A 19,325-nucleotide genomic window follows, 5' to 3' on the forward strand; every position below is an offset into this window, starting at 1 on the left:
TTATTATAAAGTTGGGTTTACTCTCTCCTTAGAAAGACACCTCAGCAGACAGGTCATAAACTCGGTTTACACAAGCGCGACACGTGTCCCGCTAACCAAAACTCTGTGTTTCATTTATCCCGATTTATATTTCGTTTGGGCTTTAGATTGCACACAGACTTTTAAATGAATCTTTGTAAAGCCCACCTGAAAAATAAGCAACTCTGACTTAAAATGCATCGTTTTCTATTTTTTCATAGCCAACTTCGGATCCTCCGTAGCCTCCGTCAATTCTTAACGCCACCAGATTTCTTTACCTATTCACGTCACTGGCATTATTATTATTCAGGCGTTACAAAATCTCAATGAAACCAAACGACGCATTAACCAATCCTCTCCACTCCTACCACAATTTTTCCTTGAATGCATCGCCCCTTAATTATTTTTCTGAATCCTCCACTATAAAAAGGTATGTTCTGTACCCTCAAATCCATCAATTCAAGCTTCTCAATCTTAAGCTCTCCAAAAAATCCGGTGAGTTTAACGTGATGGTGTCGACTACTTGCTTCGTGTTGTTTCCAGTTCGGGACCTGATAAGCAATCGTAATGATAAGCCAGAGCTGCGCCCATGACCTCTCCGCTCATCAAAGCGACTCCGTCTGTTAATTCGGCGTGGTGCTGCAGTGATTACTCTTTGTGAGCAGTACAAAACAGATTTGGTTTAGAATCATAGGGACCCGACCTGTGTGAAGAGAAGCAGTGGTCTGAGAATCGTGTGGCGTTACATGAGAGGCGGATCTGAGCGACTAGAGGAGGTGAAGGAGTCTCCAGATGGGGTGCGGTGTGTTGTGACGGTTGTGGGAGGATTTGGATGCGGTGGTTATGAGTAGGAGTACAATGAAGGATACATCAATGATGATGAGGATGAACTCACAAGGAGAAATATTTTTCCGTTGAGGTTTCACGAAGGTTTGTAACAACACCATTTCTTATCTGCGTAACATACGGAGCAGAGAAGTGAAGGAAGGACAAGAAAGAAGGAGGAGGATAGAAATTACGGGAAGGAGAGGAAGATGATGATGACGGTGGCGGCGTTGTTAATCCCGAAGGAAAAGAAAAATATAAACAATTAGGTTTGTAAGCACACATGTAAACATGTCACACGCTTACAAAAACAAAGAAACGCTTTGGTTAAATTTTTTACTAACTCATTAACTCAACCAATTGGTTAAGCAAACAAGATCATTTCAGTTTCTTTAGGAAACATAGAATCCTTCGGTTGAAAAGTTACTTGATTCATTGACTAAACTAATTAATTAAGCAAATTGGGTTAAATAAACTTTCGTATTATACTATAACTCGACATTGTAAAAGATGTTTTTATTATGATACATCACATTAATTTATTATTATTTAATATTGTAAATTTAAAACTGCTTATTAAATAGTTCAAATGATATACTTTAATATTTTCAACTGAAATTTTCTTAATAAATTTATTTTTTTATATTTATAAACAAGAATTTATTTTATAAGTAGATATAAATTCAGTTATGGATATCTTCATTGTTCACATCTACACAAATGCTGAGTAATTATAATATGAGCTTAAATAATTTAATATGTATATATGTATATATATATTTATTTATTTAAAATTATAAATATATAATAAAATGAAATAAGTTATGCATATAATATAATTATTGTAAGGATTATATTTTATATGTTAGTCGGACATATTTGGTTTCAAAAGTTCTATTCAATTTTTTTTTGCCAGAAAATATTTCTAATCAATAATTTTAATAACATAGTTAATTTCGTTTTCATATATAATAATACATATAAAATTCTAACAAACATATATATATATATATATATATATATATATATATATGTATGTATAAATAGTAACAATAGTTTCATATAATCTATTTATTTATCTTAAAGTATTTTAAGTTATATTGAATAAGTTATTTCTTTATGTTATGAAAATTCTTAGTTTTAAGAAAAATGTATAAACAAGAAAAAAATCGTTTCTTGAAACAATATATAGATAAGAGAGAAGTAGCTTCACACTTTCCTTATTCCAATCCACCGTTGTTTTAAAAGAAAATCTATGTAACTTACTGTATATAATTTTATAATAATTAGATAAGTATATAATTTCTTATAAATAATAAAATTATTGTAAATTTTAATGAATCTTGATACTACTTTTAATTAAAAATAAATAAAACATTTTATAAAATTATAATATTAATTTATTTACTCGTCCGCACGTCCCTAGGGCGAGTTTACCCTAGTTAAATATAAAAGATGCTCCATCTGATCTATCTTTTGCAAGTTTATCAGGAGCTTTATTTGCCTCTCTGCCAATCCATTGACAAACACTTCCTTGAAAATTTCGCCATCCATGATCGGATCTCTCTGGTCCAGTTGTAGTTCTCAAAATGAAGTCGCTTATTGTTGACTATCTGCACTGCTTTTTGACAATCACTTACAATGATGATATGTCGTATTCGCAAACTCCAACTTTGTTGCAACGCCATTAGTATTGCCTGAAGTTCACTTTCTAACGCAGTATGTGTTCTTCGTCCGATCGCTTGTACCGAACCTTTATAAGCACCATTACTATCTCGAAAAATCCATCCTGCAGAGCTTGGTATTACAGTATCCAGAAAGGAGCCATCTGTGTTGCATTTAATCTAACCTTCTTGTGGCCGCTTCCATCTGTGACGTCCTATTCTTCTTCTTGAGGTAGCTTGTATATTCCTTGATATCTGTTCCGGTTGATCAATCTGCTTCCATTCTAAGGCATCATTTTTTGCATAGCGTAGTAGAGCTCCCCAATGTGTTTCCTTGTGTCGAAAGATAAGAGTATTTCTACTCTTCCAAAGCCTCCAAAGAATCCAGATTGGTAGATCTTGAAGGTGCCGGAATTGATTCGAGAGACATATTCTCAGACATCCTTTTACTTTTGATGAAGAACAGTCAATGATCCTGTTAGATATTCCGGAGGCTCGCCGAATTTTCTTCGCATATGGACAGCCAAAGAAGAGATGATCCTCTGTTTCCTCTGCACCACAGCACCGTCTACATTGAGCATCATTGATGATGTGTCTTCTTTTCAGATTGGTCCCAGTAGCTAGACTGCGAGATAATAGTCTCCATAAAAAGTGTTTCAGTTTCATTGGAGCCTTAGTTTTCCATATCTGTTGCTTAAGCTCCACGTTACCATAAGTTGGTAAATTAACATATTATTATCTGGTAAATGAGAACCCAACCAGTAACCAGATCGGACTGTATAAAGTCCATCTTCAATATAATGCCATCCCAAAAGATCTGTCTGAGCCGTTGGACTTATTTTCAAAGCCAAAATCTTCACAACATCCTCTGCCACAACATATTGTCGTAATTTCTGCTCATCCCATTGTCTTGTAGTTGCAGCGATAAATTCTTGTACTTTCATTCCGTGTTGAGCATCCCCTATTGGTCTTGGTGATCTCGGTGGATGATCCGGTATCCATTTGTCAGTCCACATCTCCACATGTGAACCATCTCCAATTATATATTTCAATCCTTTGATTAAGAGATCTCTCCCATGAAGAATGGATTTCCAAGCATATGAAGCTTTCCTTCGCAATGTTTCTTTTAAAATGTCTCCATCAGAGAAGTATCTTGCTCTTAAAATTCTGGCCATGAGACAATTAGGATTCTGCATAATCCGCCATACTTGCTTACTTAATAGCGCTTGATTAAATATCTCCAGGTCTCTGAATCCAAGTCCCCCTCTCTCTTAGGAACACTAACTCGTTTCCAAGTGTACCAATGTAGTCCTTTATTATCTCCTGAACCCCACCAAAATCTGGCTAATATGGTGTTGATCTCCTCACAGATTTATTTAGGAAGTCTAAAGATATTCATAGAGAAGATAGGCATCGCTAATGCCACTGATTTTAATAAAACTTCTTTACCTCCATGTGAGAGATGCTTCTGCTTCCAACTCTGTGTAACATGTTTCACCTTTTCCACAATACACTCAAACATCTCACTCTTCTTAGTTCCAAACTGTTCCGGCAAACCTAAATACTTCCCAATTCCTTGCAGCTTTTAGATTAGCCAGAGAGAAAAATAATGAGTCATCTGCGAAGAGCAAATGATTCACTGCTGGTGCATTGTTTGAGATCTTCACACCCATCAATGATCTGTCGAGCATCGCTTGTTGCATTAAGTGAGACAGGACCTCTGCACATAAGATAAACAAGTATGGAGACAATGGATCGCCTTGCCGTAATCCTCTCTCTGGAGTAATATAACCTTCCGGCTATTAGTACAGAAAACCGCACTGAAGACACACATGCCATGATCCAACCAATCCATTTCTGATCAAAACCCATAACCCTCATTGTCTCTGCTAGAAAGCTCCATTCTAACCTATCATACGCCTTTGTGATATCCGTTTTCACCGCCATGTATGAGGTTGCTTGACGTTTCCTTGCTTTCAAACTGTGAAGAATTTCATGAGCAATCACAATGTTATCTGAAATCATCCTCCCAGGTATGAAGGCGTTCTGATTCTCTGATATAACATTGCTTAGATGAACTTTTAGTCTATTCACCAGAATTTTTGAGATGATCTTATACGAGACATTACACAACGCAATGGGATGAATTCGCTCATACCAGTAGGAGGGTAAACTTTTGGAATAAGGCAAATATTGGTATGATTCAGATGGGAGTCGATTGTACCTCTCTCAAAGAAATCCACTACTTCTTTCTTTATCTCTGGTCCTATATCCTCCCAATAGGTGTGACAGAATATAGCAGTAAATCCATCTGGCCCAGGTGCTTTATGTGCTCCTATGTCCATAACAGCTGTTTTGATCTCCTCTTCGGTAACTTGTCTGATAAGATCTTCATTCATTTCAGGGCCAACACAGTGACTAAAACCGTGAAAAACCTTCTCATACAACCGTGAATCAATATTCTCAGTAGCATACATACAGCTTCTTGAAATAATCAATTGCCACATTAGCAATATCTCTCTGACCCCTGTATATAACTCCATTATCGTCTTGTATTGAACTGATAGTATTTCTCACGCGTTTCCCTTTGGTAATGGCATGAAAATACTTCGTATTACGATCACCTGACCTCAACCGATTGACTCTGCTCTTTTGTTTCCAGTAGATTTCTTCGTTCAAATAAGCTTTGTTGAGTTCCTCTTTAATCTCATTTCTTCTTTCTTGAGAAATAGCAGTAGAGGTAACAGCTTTATCCAGTTGTCCTCTGAGCATGGTTATTCGTTCCTCTGCATTATTTCTATTATGCCTCTTCCATATAGAAATTTGTTGGCGACATCGACTGAGTCTTTGAGACAATGGGATTTGAAGCAACTGAGCTTGCCCTGTTCCTTGCCATCCACGTTTCACAGATGCAGAGAAACCCTCCTTATTTACCATACGACTATCAAAGCTGAACATTTTAGTGACTTTCTCTCTTTCAGCAGAGATGTATGTTACCAAAGGACGGTGATCTGACTCACCGATCTCCAAAAACTCTGTTTCAGATACTGGAAATAAATCAAACCAAGCAGTCGTTGCCATTGTACGGTCTAAACAACATTGAACCTGATGTGTTCCTCTCTGCCCCACCCAGGAGAATCTATTACCAACTGTGGCCAAGTCTTCAAACTTACAAACTCTCATCATCTGTTTAAAATCTTGAAACGATGCTTCTGGTCTTACACGGCCTCCCGATTTCTCATAATTACCTCGTATCTCATTAAAGTCTCCCAAAGCAAACCAAGGTTCATGTCTTCTACTAGAGCTCAGTCTCATCAGTTTTTCCCATGTATGATGTCGTAAGGCAGGATTAGGATGCCCATAGACAAAAGAGTAGAAAAACTGAATTCCATTAAACACAACTTTACAATCGATAAGCCGAGAAGACTGACTTAATACACTTAATTGAACTGACTGCTTGGAGAAAAGAACTAAACCACCTCCTACTCCTACAGGTGTTACAACAACTGAATAACATTACATCATTGTTTTGTAGTCACATGTCATCATGAAAATGAAATTCAAAATTCTTAGAAAATAGGTAGGTTCATCTTAATTTATATTATATTTTTCATTAAACTAACTATCAAATTGATAAATAGTTTACAAAAGAAAATTCTCGCACTTTTCGAGAATTTTCTTAAATAAAAGTAACAAAATTACCTAATATGTTCAACGCATATATAACAATTAATGATTATAAATAATAAATATTTGATAACAATTTTTGTATCTTAACTTTTTTTTGTTTAATTTATATTATTAAAAGATATTTAACAATCGCATTAACCATATAATAAAAAATAGATTTTTTCTGATATGATATATTTTGAATTTTTTTTAAACAACTATAAATCTAGTTTATCTTTATTTCTAAAGAGATAAATACTTAGTGTTTGGAGTTGAGGGGTGAGATTTTAGAATACGGGGTAATGCAGGCCCTCTTGAACATTGAGATCCTGAAAGAAGATTTATTTAAAAATGAGAAACCATTTCGTGACGACTTGGAAACACAAGTTCCTGAGCTACTACTCCACAGCTATCTCCTGAGCGAATTACTTACTTCCAGAGAAGTTATTTCCATGGTATTGACGGAGTAAAATCGGACATACGATTTTTTAGACCGATTTGGTATAAATCAGGGCAGAAGAGTGGCGCCTAGCACCCAGGCAGCCTCCTAGACTGCTAGGCGCCCGATTTTTAGAACAGGGGTCGTATCCATCCTTGAGTCTTGGCATAGCTGTAAAAGTTCAGAAAGAGAAAGCTTAGTAACTCGCCTCTTTACCCTGGAAGAATATGAAAGAATGAGTTGTAGCAGATGCAGACATAAGCCCAATTATCCAGAGGAAAGTTCTTATGGAATCGTCATAGCTGCAGATTCAATCAGAGACCTGAATGTATGCTTCATTTTATTTCCCTCTCTGTCTTGCCTATAGAAATAGGTACTACTACCACGTTCAATAAGTTGTTGTTGTGTGTGTGTGTGGTTTGGTTATATATGCAGTGTGCTTTTGGGAAATACAAAGTTTGAGGACATCCTTAAAATGATTCGGATGGAATTTGTTGAGCTTAGTGCTGTGAATAACTCTGTTTCTGATCAAAGAATTCACTCATAACTCACAGATTGAGAGGTGTTTGTTTTAGTTAACAACAGAAAGTTTTCTTCTTCATTGATTCCATACATCCACAGTACAAAAGCATTAGACATCTTATACTACTCACAAAAACCATCGACACTCTCATTTCAACTACTCCTTACTTACTCCCACTAACCCATACTTTTATCACTAGATCAACTTACACAAGAAATAGCTTGTAGACTTTCTCTTACTGTTTCACCAACTTAGTTTACTTCAAGTAATGTGATCATAATCACTGGAGCACTCGGTTTGGTTTGATAACAAATTGGCTCTGTCAACACTCCCACTAGCCATTTTGTTACTCAAAAGTCAAAACCAATCTTGCCTAGAGAAGCTTGAAGTTGTTTGGCGCATAGAGATTTTGTAAACATGTCCGCAAGTTGATGTGCACTTCTGCAGTAGAGTAGTTGAATCTCTTTGTTCTTCTCGTATTCTCTCACCACATGGTACTTAATTTGAATGTTCTTGGTTCTCTTGTGTTGCACTGGATTCTTTCCAATGGCTATCACCCACTGACTGTCGCAGTAGATAGGTACTCCCACTTGAGTGCAGAACCGTAAGTCTTCGAGTATTCTCCTCAACCATATTGCTTGATTTGCTGTGGCACATAGTGCAGAACCGTAAGTCTTTGGTTCCTTAAGATACCTGGATAGATAAGAAGCAGAGAACATAAGATCAGGCCTTGTGGCTGTTAGGTACAACAGACCTCCCACTAGGCTTCGATAGACTTTGGCATCAACAAGTTCTTCTCCATTAGTGAAGTTTTCCTTGTGGAACCAATGGAGTCATCGTGGTAGTGCAGTGGCTCATGTTGAACTTCTCAAGTAATCTCTTAGCATATAACTCCTGAGACAAAGAGATTCCATCTTCTCTTTGAATGATTTCCATTCCTAGGAAGTAGTTTAACAATCCAAGATCAGACATCTCAAATCCCTCTTTCATTGTTTTCTTGAATTCTTCCACCATCTTCTCATCATCTCTAGTTACAATGAGATTGTCAACATATATGCATACCACCAGAAGCTTCTCATTTTCTTCTTTAGTGTACAGAGCATGATCATTATCACTGCGTTTAAAGCTTTATCGTTGAAAGAATTCATCAATTCTGCTGTACCATGCTCTAGGAGCTTGTTTTAGCCCGTATAGAGCTTTGTAGAGTCTGAAGACATGATCCTCCTTCCCTTCTACTTCAAACCCCAATGGTTGCTCTACATCTATTTCTTCTGTCAACTTACCCTTTAGGAAAGCTGATTTCACGTCGAGCTGATAGAGTTTCTACTTCTTTTGGGCAGCAACCGCAAGTAGTAACCTGATAGTTTCATGTCTTGAGACAGGTGCACAGGTCTCTAGATAGTCAACTCCATGTTGTTGGGTATAACCTCTGGCTACTAGTACTTCAGAGTGTTTCCAGTAGCGTCAGTTTTTATTCGATACAGCCACTTGACGCCAACTACATTCTTGCAAAGTGGTCTTGTGACAAGCTCCCAGGTTTTGTTTTTCTCTATCATGTGTATTTCTTCGTTCATAGCTTCTTTCCACTCTTTATGGTGAGCTGCTTCTTCAAATAGGGTAGGCTCTTCACTGCTACTGAAGCAACCTTCACTCATATCACAATATTCCACTTCTGCAAAAGGTGCAGTGAGTAAAATATCATCTATTGCACGAGTCTTCCGGTTTGGAGGGCTTGAGCTGCATCCTGGGCTTTCATTGCGGGAGTTGTTGTTCATAGGTGACTCATATATGCGTTCATCATCACTTGATTCAGTATCTGGATCGCAAGATTCTCCTTCTTTGAGTTCACCATCAGTTAGAGAACTGATTCTCTTGGCTACCTCCTTCTTTTCCCAATCCCATTCACTGTTTTTTTCAAATATAACATCTCTTGAGATTTTGATCTTGTTTTCTGCAAGGAGATACACTCTGTATCCTTTTGTTTGACAGCTGTAGCCAACAAATATCCCTTTCTTTGACTTGTCATCCCATTTTTTCCTCAGTTTATCTGGAAGTACATAGCAAATACAACCAAATACTCTCATATGACTTACAGAGGGCTTTGTTCCATTCCATGCTTCCAGTGGTGTTTTGTGCTTGAGGGCTCTTGATGGTGTCCTGTTTTGAACATATGCTGCATTGTATACAGATTCTGCCCAAAACTTCAGAGGCAGGTTCTTAGCTTTGATCATAGCTCTTCCCATTTCTATTAGACTTCTGTTACGCCTTTCCGAGACTCCATTTTTGCTGTGGTGAGTATGCAGCAGTGAGCTGTCTTTCTATTCCAGCATCTTCAAGAAATCTTGTGAACTCCGTAGACAAATATTCTGATCCTCGATCTGTCCTTAGCTTCTTTATCTTGTTGTTTGATTGATTTTCCACAAGATTTTTGAATCTATTGAACGTTTGGAGTACTTCTGACTTTGCCTTCAGAAAGTATACCCACACCATTCTTGTAGCATCATCAATGAATGTGAGTAGGTACTTGCTCCCACTGAAAGATGTGTTTTGCATTGGTCCACAGAGATCACTATGTATTAACATCAGTTTCTCTTTTGCTCTTGACTTTGATTCTTTTGGAAAATGAGTCTCTTCTGTGTTTACCAATGATACAGCTTTCACATCTTTCGTTGTTTACCTTGAACTTAGGTAGACCGCGTACCATTCTTTGAGCCTGCATTGTCTTCAGGTTTGTGTATCCCGTGTGGCCTAAGCGCTTGTGCCATAGGTCAGCTTCAGCATTGTTGACCACCATGGCCGCTTCTTCATGAGTAGACCATTTGATGTGGAAACTCTTGTTCACCATTTGAACTTTCCCAATATTTCTTCCAACTTTGTCGCAGATTATGCACTGGTTTTCTTTAAACAGCACTTGGTACCCATTAGTGATCATTTGAGGAACACTTAAGAGATTCTTCCCTAGTTTGGGTACAAGCAGAACGTCTTTTATGATTCTCTTACCCTTCTTCGTCATGACTGCTATGTCTCATTTCCCTTTTGGCAGAAGCACAGCACCATTTCCCACACGTATTGGAACATTGATGTTTGTATTGAGATTTTCAAACATTTCTTCATTTGGAGTCATTTGATTTGTACATCCACTGTTCATCACATTATTAGTAGATGCCCGCCTATATTCACAGTCGGTAAGAAAAGTTTTAACCATGACATCGATCATTTCATTTAAACGATTGTTGGTGTTTTACTGGGGTTTGCCACACTAGTGCTGGAGTGGGAGAAGCATGAAACGGAAAAAGAGATATCTGAAACAACAAAGGCTTTGGACTGGGAGATAGATATGAGCAGACTATACGAAGGCTTAGAGCCAAACACTAAGTACCGGCTTGTGTCAATGGTAAAATCTGATAAAGGGTCGCAAATGTTTTTAGCTATATGCTCTTCTGAATTTGTTGGTTACAGGCTCAGAATATGGAATTGTATGCAGGTTGGTTGTGGTGAAAATGAACAACACATCTGCCTAGCATATGAGAAAGACAGGTGGGTCTGTGTCAGACATGATGCTTTTATAGAAGAGGTAAAGACTAAACAGTTTTCTTTGTACTTGTTGAGTTGAGTTTTGTTGTGAAATGAGACATTGTAAGTATGTTGCGTGGTGATACCACAGGCTGTTGGCTACTGGGAGAGTGTGATCAGATTCTGTGGGGAAAGGAAGATTCGGCCTAAGATTCCGTTAACAACACACTGTATAGTCTACGTATACTAATAACAAACCGAACTAAAGCTGTGAATTTAGAAAATAGTTATTTTATTCAGTGAGACATCATACCAATCAGGATAGGGTGTGAAGAAAAAAAAATTGCACACCCAATCTCTCTTTAAACATCCAAAGAAGCACCACATGACACTAGTGATATTTTTGTACTATCCTATTTTTCTCATCGATTGGTGTATTTATCTGGGCGTTCACAATCTGCTTCCTCTGCATATCCTGAAATTCCAAGTAGGTAGAGAGTTGAGAAAACACACACACACACTTAAGGAAACAAGAACATAATAACTAATAAGCAGCTTACGTTTTCAAAAAATAGAAGCTCAGGTCGCATATTCAGACGTACAAAAGTGCTGATAACACTATCCCAGTCACCTATAGCCTAGACAAGGCAACACACAAATCGCTAAGTCACAGATCGAACAACTTGCTTGTATTATTACAAAGTAAATAAATTATAAGCTTTTTTACCTCTTGCTCAGAAGGAAAGAAACTGACCCATCTATTGTTTCCGTAAGCAACACAAGCGTATTCATCTCCATGCGAGCAAACCTGCAATGGTCTTGATACATTAAATCTTCTCGACAGTAAAATATGGAACTGAAACAAGTTAGATACTTACCATTGACACAAGATTGTATTTGGTCTGTGGTGATTCACCTTCGTATTTGTATATCTTACTAATATCAATTTCAGTAGCGAGAACAGAAGTGGTAGCAAGTATCTCTTCTTCAGTCTCATTGTTCTCCCACTCTAGAGCTAAATCATTCCATTAAAAAAAATAGAAGAGGGATTCAAATCTCTATGTTGCTCCAATATAACTTTATATAAGGTTATGAATTAGACTTACCAATGGTAAAAACAGAAGGAAGTACAGGGATAATATGATCAACAAAGCTTAGTTTCTCACATCCTTCCGTTTTGCAAGGCGCCATAGAGTTGATCTTGATGACTTTAAGGATTCTTTCAAACGTAAAATCCTCGAAACGCAGACTGTGATGATGAAAATAACCAAAACCATAATCTTATTATTACTGGTAATTCTTGTTCTCTTTTAAAAGATAAAAAGTAAAAAAAAAAAAGAAGAAGAAGAAGAAGAAGATGGACTATGCCTTGGTTTCTCTGAGTGAATTGGCAATGATGTATATACCAAAAGAAGGCTGTGGTGGATATGCAGTATCCATCTTGCATCTCGTGCAGTTCATTTTCACCAAGTCGCAGAATCCTAAGTGACGGTTCGCGCCAGGCAGAATCTCCAAGACGTTTATCAAAATCTCAGAAACACCACCACCACCATTTTCTTCCTGAAAGAGAGAAGAGTAGAGGAAAGAAGCTTTAGAGAAAATAAAGAGTAGTAAAGAAAAGGTTATAGAGAAGAAGAGAGGAAGCACCATAAGATTTAGTTTGTTGAGAAAGAGGGTGTAACACTTGTCTAAGTAGGCTTGTACGACTTCCTGATGCTGTACTGGAAAAAGGGTTATCGCGAGATCGCATGAGAACATAGTAGTTCTCATCAGAGACTGCACCAAATCAATATCACATTCTTAACGAATCAGATTAAAAGAAAAAGAAAAAGAAAGAAAAGATTATATCACATTCTTGCGAAGAAGAAGACCTCGAGTATCATATTAAGAGCTGATACACAAGCGGCGTTCGGCTCCTCTGCTTTCATTGGCGGCGCTCTGAAAACAAATAGATAAAAGCACCATTTTCTCAGAGGAATAAAACTTGGAGGAGACTTGTTTCACTACTCACCGATCGGTTTCTTTCATTTTCTCTGCTTCTTGAACCTTTGATCGCTCCATCTCGATGATCAGGGTTTATTTATTGTTGAACGATGGAGGGAAACAACAATGACACTTTTCTTTATAACTAACGATAAAGAGTTTCTCGGGAAAAAAGAGAAGAAACAGAGAGAGACAGAGAAGATGGGGGGGAAGCGTTGAAGAGAAGAAGACGAATTAAAGGATTCTAGCGTCAGAGACTCAGAGTCGGTTGGTTTGTCCACGTGAGTGTCCACGTGAGTGCCACGTCATTATTCATTATCAGATGAGCGCCAAAAAAAGTTTGAACGAAGCTGTGCTATATATCGGGTCTTCTGACGTGTGAATGAACTAACCACAACTCGGACCATTAGATCCTAGGCTTTGGCTTTTGGGTATTCAATTTAGTTTAATTCTTGAGAAATTGGACGGAATTACAACAAATTAACTATCTCACAAAAAATGTCTACACTATTATAATACGAGTAGTCGAGTACAACACTAGAGATTATGTTTGTTTTTACTTTTTATAATTTATTTAAGTGATAATATAGAGTAAAAATTATACTGAATAATTTTACTTCATCTTATAAACCGTCAATTGTATAATTCATATTTTTAAAATATGACTCATATATCCACATAAATATATTTTCTTTTGTGGATTAAAATTTTCTGATAATATATAATAAAAATTATATACTATTTAAAAAATGGTGCTATATATTTTAGACTTTTCAATATTTATCATATTAAATTTACATTGGACTATTATTTATATGAAAATATACATAAATAGTATATTTATTTTTCTGTTTAATTTATATATTATATAAATGGTTATTTTTATGTGAACTGTACTTTTAGTTGTTACTAATAAATAATATAAAAATATAATTATATAACTTTAAAACAATCTCATATTTTAAATTAGGGTCGGTCCGTGCTACGCGCAGAGATGGTCTTGAGAAACATCGGTTCAAGACACCTAATTTTTTTAAAAATATACATTGAAAAAGGTCTTTGAAGCCGTATAAAAAAACTTTTTGTTAAAACTTTACTAAAAAAGTTTATGGTCAACATCATCTTAGGACGCTTCTGGCTACGCTCGGAATGTGATATATTTTATTGTCTGAGTTTATGTTTTTGTTGCAAGTGATTCTTACTTAATTGGCTAACTTCTAAATTTCATATCCAAGCTATATTATGCTGTCCAAAACCTTGTCCTCGTTAGAAATACCAACCTGCAACATTACATGGCTTCGATCTTTATCCTTTGATATGGCTTCAAGCTTTTTTCTGTTCAACAATAACAGAGCATAAGATGGTAACCAAGAGGGTAACCAAGAGGTCAATGTAAATGCTGCATTTTTCAGATTTTTGTAGCTGTTTGCAGTGACGGACCCATGATTTTTTAAAATCTGGGTCAGAAAGGATGGGCTTTAAAATAAATGAGCTGTTTGCAGTGACGGACCCGCCTCGTGCCGCCACGGTTTGTAGATCTCGTGCTGGTTTGTAAGTTTGTACTTGTGATTCTTGGGGTGGTGAGTGTTCTGTAGGCGCTCCGGAAGCTGTAGGAAGTTGTAGCATCACGGTTTGAGGGCACCCATCTCTCTTCTTCTCGCGGCAACCTGTTTGTATTGTGGTCCTTGCCATCTCCCTTGGTTTGAGCTTGCTTCGTTGGCTACCTTCTCTATTAAACCTTGTTTCTAGTCTTTGTACTTGCTTAGCTTGTTGAGTTTAGCTCTGTTGTTTAGCTTGCTTTTCAATTTCTCTGCTACTTGTTTTCTCCTGTAATTTCTGTCAAAAACAGAAAATTTGGTATAATCAATTTAATATTTTACCAAAAAAAAAAAACTAAAAAGGAAAAAATGGTGTCAAGGAAGGATTCCTGGTTTAGGGGTGTCATCCGAAATAAAGACACCACTAGAACTAGCGAAATTCATTTGTACAATCTTAACAAACCATATTTTTAAAATTAAAAGTGGTGTCAGCCGACCCCCCTTCTATATACATGGGTCCGTCACTGGCTGCTTGTCCCAGAGGTAAATGGTAATGGTGTCTTTCTTCGACTCTGAATCTGAAGTTGAACTCGGCGGCCCAGATGAGGCCTGATTCCAAGGGCAATTTGCCCATAGTCCACACTTCTAGTCAGACGCCACATGCCAGTGTGGCACTAAAGATTGTAAATGTTATTATTTTAAAAAATTATTAAAGAAACTCTTATAATGTCTGTTTATTTAATTTTTAGGCCGTTCGGAAATGAAAACTACCGTTTCTTTCCCGATTTTTCAAAGAGACACACCAGATTCTGACTTTTCAAGACCGTCAGTTTCAGTTCGGCTAACGATGTCTCAAGGGTGACATCAACTATGCTGCTGTGAGGCAAAAACATTCTCAGCTCCGTGCAGATTCAAAGGCAGTAACACCATCATTGCAACGATTGCATTCGGGAACCTGGAAACTCAGCGGGCATGGGATAGTGTACGTCAATCCGTTCACTGGGAACCCACCGGACGAATCAACAACGGTATATGTTGTCGTTAAACTACTGTTTATTTAGTATATTAAATAAATTGAGAAGCAAACATTTATCTTGCTTTAGTCAAAAAAAAAAACATTTATCTGGCCCAAATATTATTGGGTTCATGAAGCTGAATAGGTTCTCATGTGAGTAACCGTTTGATGAGAACTCAAAAAGCATCTTTTTTACCAACAAGCCATAACCAGCCCAACGAAATTCCTGTAAGTGCTCCTCCTAATATAAAAGTCACCAGCAGATTCCCCAATGCGTTCTTCTCCGGACCCTTCACAAAATACAAATTAGAATAAAAATGTAGCTAGAGGTTGATTGTTAATTTACAATCTTATTTATGTTTGTATAAACTCATGGTTATAAGAAACAGAAATGTAATAACAAAGAAACAATCAAACCCGTAAGAAGAGTAGATTGATTACCATGTAACCTTTGGGGGCTACAGTGAGAATGCAAACAGTGAGATGGCCAGTACTTAATCCCAAAATAGAAATGAGCATAATCATCCATCCTTTATCACCATATTTTGCGGTGAAGTAAAACGCCGGAACGAGTAAATAACGGGACAAAACCAGAATCGTTAGTGCTTTCCTATTTTTAATCTGCAGCCATTTCACCAGCGGCATGTACCTCCCAACCAAATCCCAAAAGTTGTACACCGCTACTAGGACAAGTGGGTACCAAGTCCCTAACCCGTGTTGTCCTGTGTTCTCGTATAAGAACCCAGGGAAAATGGATAATGTCAAAACATAGATGAGGAATAGATTCACTGCATGGTCTATGTTTTGAAGCAATAGATCTTTTTTACTTAGCATTTGACTCTTGGAATCATAATCAGTCTACAAAAAAATTAGGAAATCAAACTATGTTTCAAATTACAGAATCTTGAAAAAGATAAAGAAATATTATCTCATTGTTTAAAAAATAATTATCAAGATATATTTTTTTAAGAATCTTGTAAAAGAAAGTAGTGATTCTTGAGGAATCTGAAATTACCCAGTTTGATTGATACTGGATACCAGCAGCGGCAAGATCAGCAGCAACAGTTTGGGATCCTTCCAAAGCGGCTTTTTGTCGGTAATAGTTAACGATGGGTAGTTTTGGGAACACATAAGCATATAACATCACACAGAGGAATTCTATGAATGTTGAGATTGCTAAGAATATCACTGCACACAGAGAAAAAAATAAAAAACACAAGAGATGAATCTTTAAAACACTGGAAATATATGTGTTCTCCATAACAATGCTAAGCTTACTTGCGCCCTTTCGTAGACGGTCATTTGATTTCTCAAAGGCTGCTTTAGTTATTAGCCTAAGCGCTGATGTTAGAGCACCAGCTACAGCCAAGCCAGCCATGAATGACTAAAATGAAGCAAGAAGATGTGTATCTAGTAAAAACCAGTTTATCAAATCTTATTTATCTAAACTAGAGAGCTTGAATACGTTAGATATTATTAAACCTGTATGACTTCAGGGCACATTAAAGATAAATCACCAATCATTCCTCCTTTAACAGTAGCATCGGCGATGCCAAACAAAGATACAATTGCGCATAAACCGATGTAAGGTCCGATTCCACCGAGACCTTTTGTTGCCAAGTCCAACTGTTTTTTGAGTTTCTTAGGGTCTTGAGTTCATAAATAAATTCAGTCTCATTAAAAATAATAATGTAGGGAGAAAGCCTCTAAACTTACCATTATGAGCAAGAATGTGGATATTGTGAATAGAATGTAACCGATTAGTATTCGTTTTCGAGTATTGATTTTCGACTCATGGTATGCGAGAATGAGGATTGTTCCAACCGCAAATGGTTGGTATACAAGTGGTAGAACCCTTGAAGGATGATAAACCTACTAGAAACATGTTATTCGACTGGTCAAAGATGACCACTACAAGAATAGGGGATAAGAATGAAAATACAAATGAAAAGTAAATGATAACAGAAAATTTAATAAAATATTAGATCAAGTGAAAATAAATTCACAACAAATAAAATTGGTTACCAATTGTATCATACTAATTGAATATCGTTAATCACTAGTATTAATCTGTAATTTGGCTCTTTAACTGAATTTAGTATAAAATGAATTTACATTTTTTATTATCAATATTAATTTTAGTTAAGAATATAATATTTAAATTATGAATTATTTTGAAATTTAGTTTCAAAATACTACTCTTCCGTTTCATGAAGAATGTCATTTGACATTTTTGCACAAACTAAAAAACTGTGTTTATGTTCTTCGTTATTACAACTATTTAATCAATAACGATTGAGATAAATAAAATTATTTATAATATCAATGTATTTTATAATTAATATTAAATTTAAAAGATATAAATTATATCAAAATTCTATAGTGGAATTTTTTGTTTAAAAAAGTGTTAAAATAACATTTTCTACGAAATAGAGAGACTATATTGTTATCAATATAAGCTTGAAGTAACAATTCTGCATTTTTTGTTTAAAAAGAAAAAGTGTTAAAATAACATTTCCTATGAAACAGAGAAACTATATAGTTATCAATATTAGTTTGAAATAATAATGATTTATTATATATTAATTATATTATCAAATTATTCTTGAGAATTAATTAACAACTGGTAATTTAAAACACAATATAAATTCCTCTTAATTCCCAATTTTGATGAGTAATAATTTAATCTATAATGCTACAAAAAGAGTGAAAATGAAATATGTATCGAATTTATATTAAAAATATACGTTTTAACTTTCCTCCTCATTCTTTTTCAATTTGTTGTTCACCATTCAAAATCAACATTGTTGGTAAAATAATCGAATTTTTTTTTCAGATAACCAAAACAGAACATCAGATTTCAAGAGTTAATTTGAAAAATTTGAATTGGTTCAATGTTGTTCTCTTTCATTTCCAATTTTTGTCCACCGTTTAAAACCAGCATTTTCTTATTGAACCTAAACATAAACAAATTTTGAATATGGGAATGAACCAAACCGAAACAAAAGTCGAACCGGAAAAACTTGGTAGTAGTAATCTGCGATAGTGAGCATACTGTTCCAAGAAACAAGAGATCCGATTCCAAGAATACAACAAACTATCATTGCTTGATACTTCCCCTGTTTTCAAATTCATATATAAACAAGAATCTGAGAAAACAATTAAACATTTAGGTTTTCCATCTGAGTTTTGTAGAAAGTTACCTGAAACTTCTCAGGAGCTTGGTCCTCGCATGCATCCAACATTTTCAAATAGTTACAGGCGCTCAAAAAGTCAAAAGAACATACTCCTGTTTGAAGACACAACAAATTGGATGGAACACAAGATGGTGTATTTTCTTTACAGTTTTTGGTGCAAAAACCTACAGGTACTTGAAACTTAGCACATGAAATTATTGCAAAGACAACGATTTTCCTGATTTTATTAAGAGCAAAAAAACCATGTTGATACAAAAAAAAGATTTTTGAAACATGGAGATGAGTGAGTAAGATAAATATATGTTTTTAAGGTTTGACAGCAAATTTGAACGATTTTAAAAATAACACTCACGAGGTTGTCAGACCCTAAGGTCTTTTTTTTTCTCCCTATCAATACCCTAAGGTCTTATGTATTGTCTAGAAACCTTTCTTTTATTTCCAATTTGATACAACTGGCATTTTTAACAAGAAAAAAAGAAAATATTTACAGGATGAAATAAACTCAAAAGATAAGAAAACAAAACATGATAAAAGTTTTAATAGTCTAAAATCTTTTAGTATGCCTGGAAAAAAATACCTGGAAAATAGTGTACTCTGAATTTGAAAACAAAATTCTCTCAAAAAAAGTTTCATGATAAGAAATGAGCAAACTAATACACACTTAAGTTAATGTAGCTATTTTTTACACGAATTATCTCTTTTATTAACCGCGTAAGATGACATCATAAAATACAAAATGACGCCGGAGTAGTCTTACTATTACGACATACTCTCTTTGTTTCACTTTACTTGTCGTTTTAGGTTCGTGCACACGGATTAAAAAAACATTTAATTTTACATATTTTCAAAATTAAAAAATCATTGCTATACACTTAACCATATTTCAACCAATACCTAACCATATTGTATACTTTGTTGTTTGTTTTCTTTGTCAAGTTTGG

At 35.7% G+C, this 19,325-nt stretch overlaps 3 protein-coding genes across 3 annotated transcripts; all 3 read right to left on the reverse strand.

The window, feature by feature from the left end:
* Positions 1–10,932: 10,932 nt before the first annotated feature.
* Positions 10,933–11,918, reverse strand: LOC108833052 (uncharacterized). The gene is made up of 5 exons (XM_056997390.1): positions 11,758–11,918; positions 11,530–11,666; positions 11,379–11,459; positions 11,212–11,289; positions 10,933–11,126 (listed from the first exon to the last, which is right to left on the reverse strand). Exons 1-5 carry the CDS (start codon positions 11,840–11,842, stop codon positions 11,043–11,045), a joined length of 465 nt encoding a protein of 154 aa, XP_056853370.1. The 5' UTR covers positions 11,843–11,918; the 3' UTR covers positions 10,933–11,042.
* A 95-nt stretch (positions 11,919–12,013) lies between these two features.
* LOC130508506 (uncharacterized) lies at positions 12,014–12,854 on the reverse strand. Its single transcript, XM_057004053.1, has 4 exons — positions 12,663–12,854; positions 12,523–12,589; positions 12,299–12,427; positions 12,014–12,211 (listed from the first exon to the last, which is right to left on the reverse strand). The coding sequence occupies exons 1-4, from the start codon at positions 12,710–12,712 to the stop codon at positions 12,014–12,016; spliced, it is 444 nt and encodes a 147-aa protein (XP_056860033.1). The 5' UTR covers positions 12,713–12,854.
* Positions 12,855–15,038: 2,184 nt separating this feature from the next.
* On the reverse strand, positions 15,039–18,432 carry LOC108841030 (equilibrative nucleotide transporter 3-like). Its single transcript, XM_057004054.1, has 8 exons — positions 18,391–18,432; positions 18,211–18,306; positions 16,904–17,059; positions 16,670–16,813; positions 16,466–16,571; positions 16,203–16,375; positions 15,629–16,045; positions 15,039–15,477 (listed from the first exon to the last, which is right to left on the reverse strand). Exons 1-8 carry the CDS (start codon positions 18,430–18,432, stop codon positions 15,364–15,366), a joined length of 1,248 nt encoding a protein of 415 aa, XP_056860034.1. The 3' UTR covers positions 15,039–15,363.
* Positions 18,433–19,325: the final 893 nt, after the last annotated feature.

The sequence above is a fragment of the Raphanus sativus genome, chromosome 2, assembly GCF_000801105.2.
Source record: "Raphanus sativus cultivar WK10039 chromosome 2, ASM80110v3, whole genome shotgun sequence".
Taxonomy (NCBI): domain Eukaryota; kingdom Viridiplantae; phylum Streptophyta; class Magnoliopsida; order Brassicales; family Brassicaceae; genus Raphanus; species Raphanus sativus.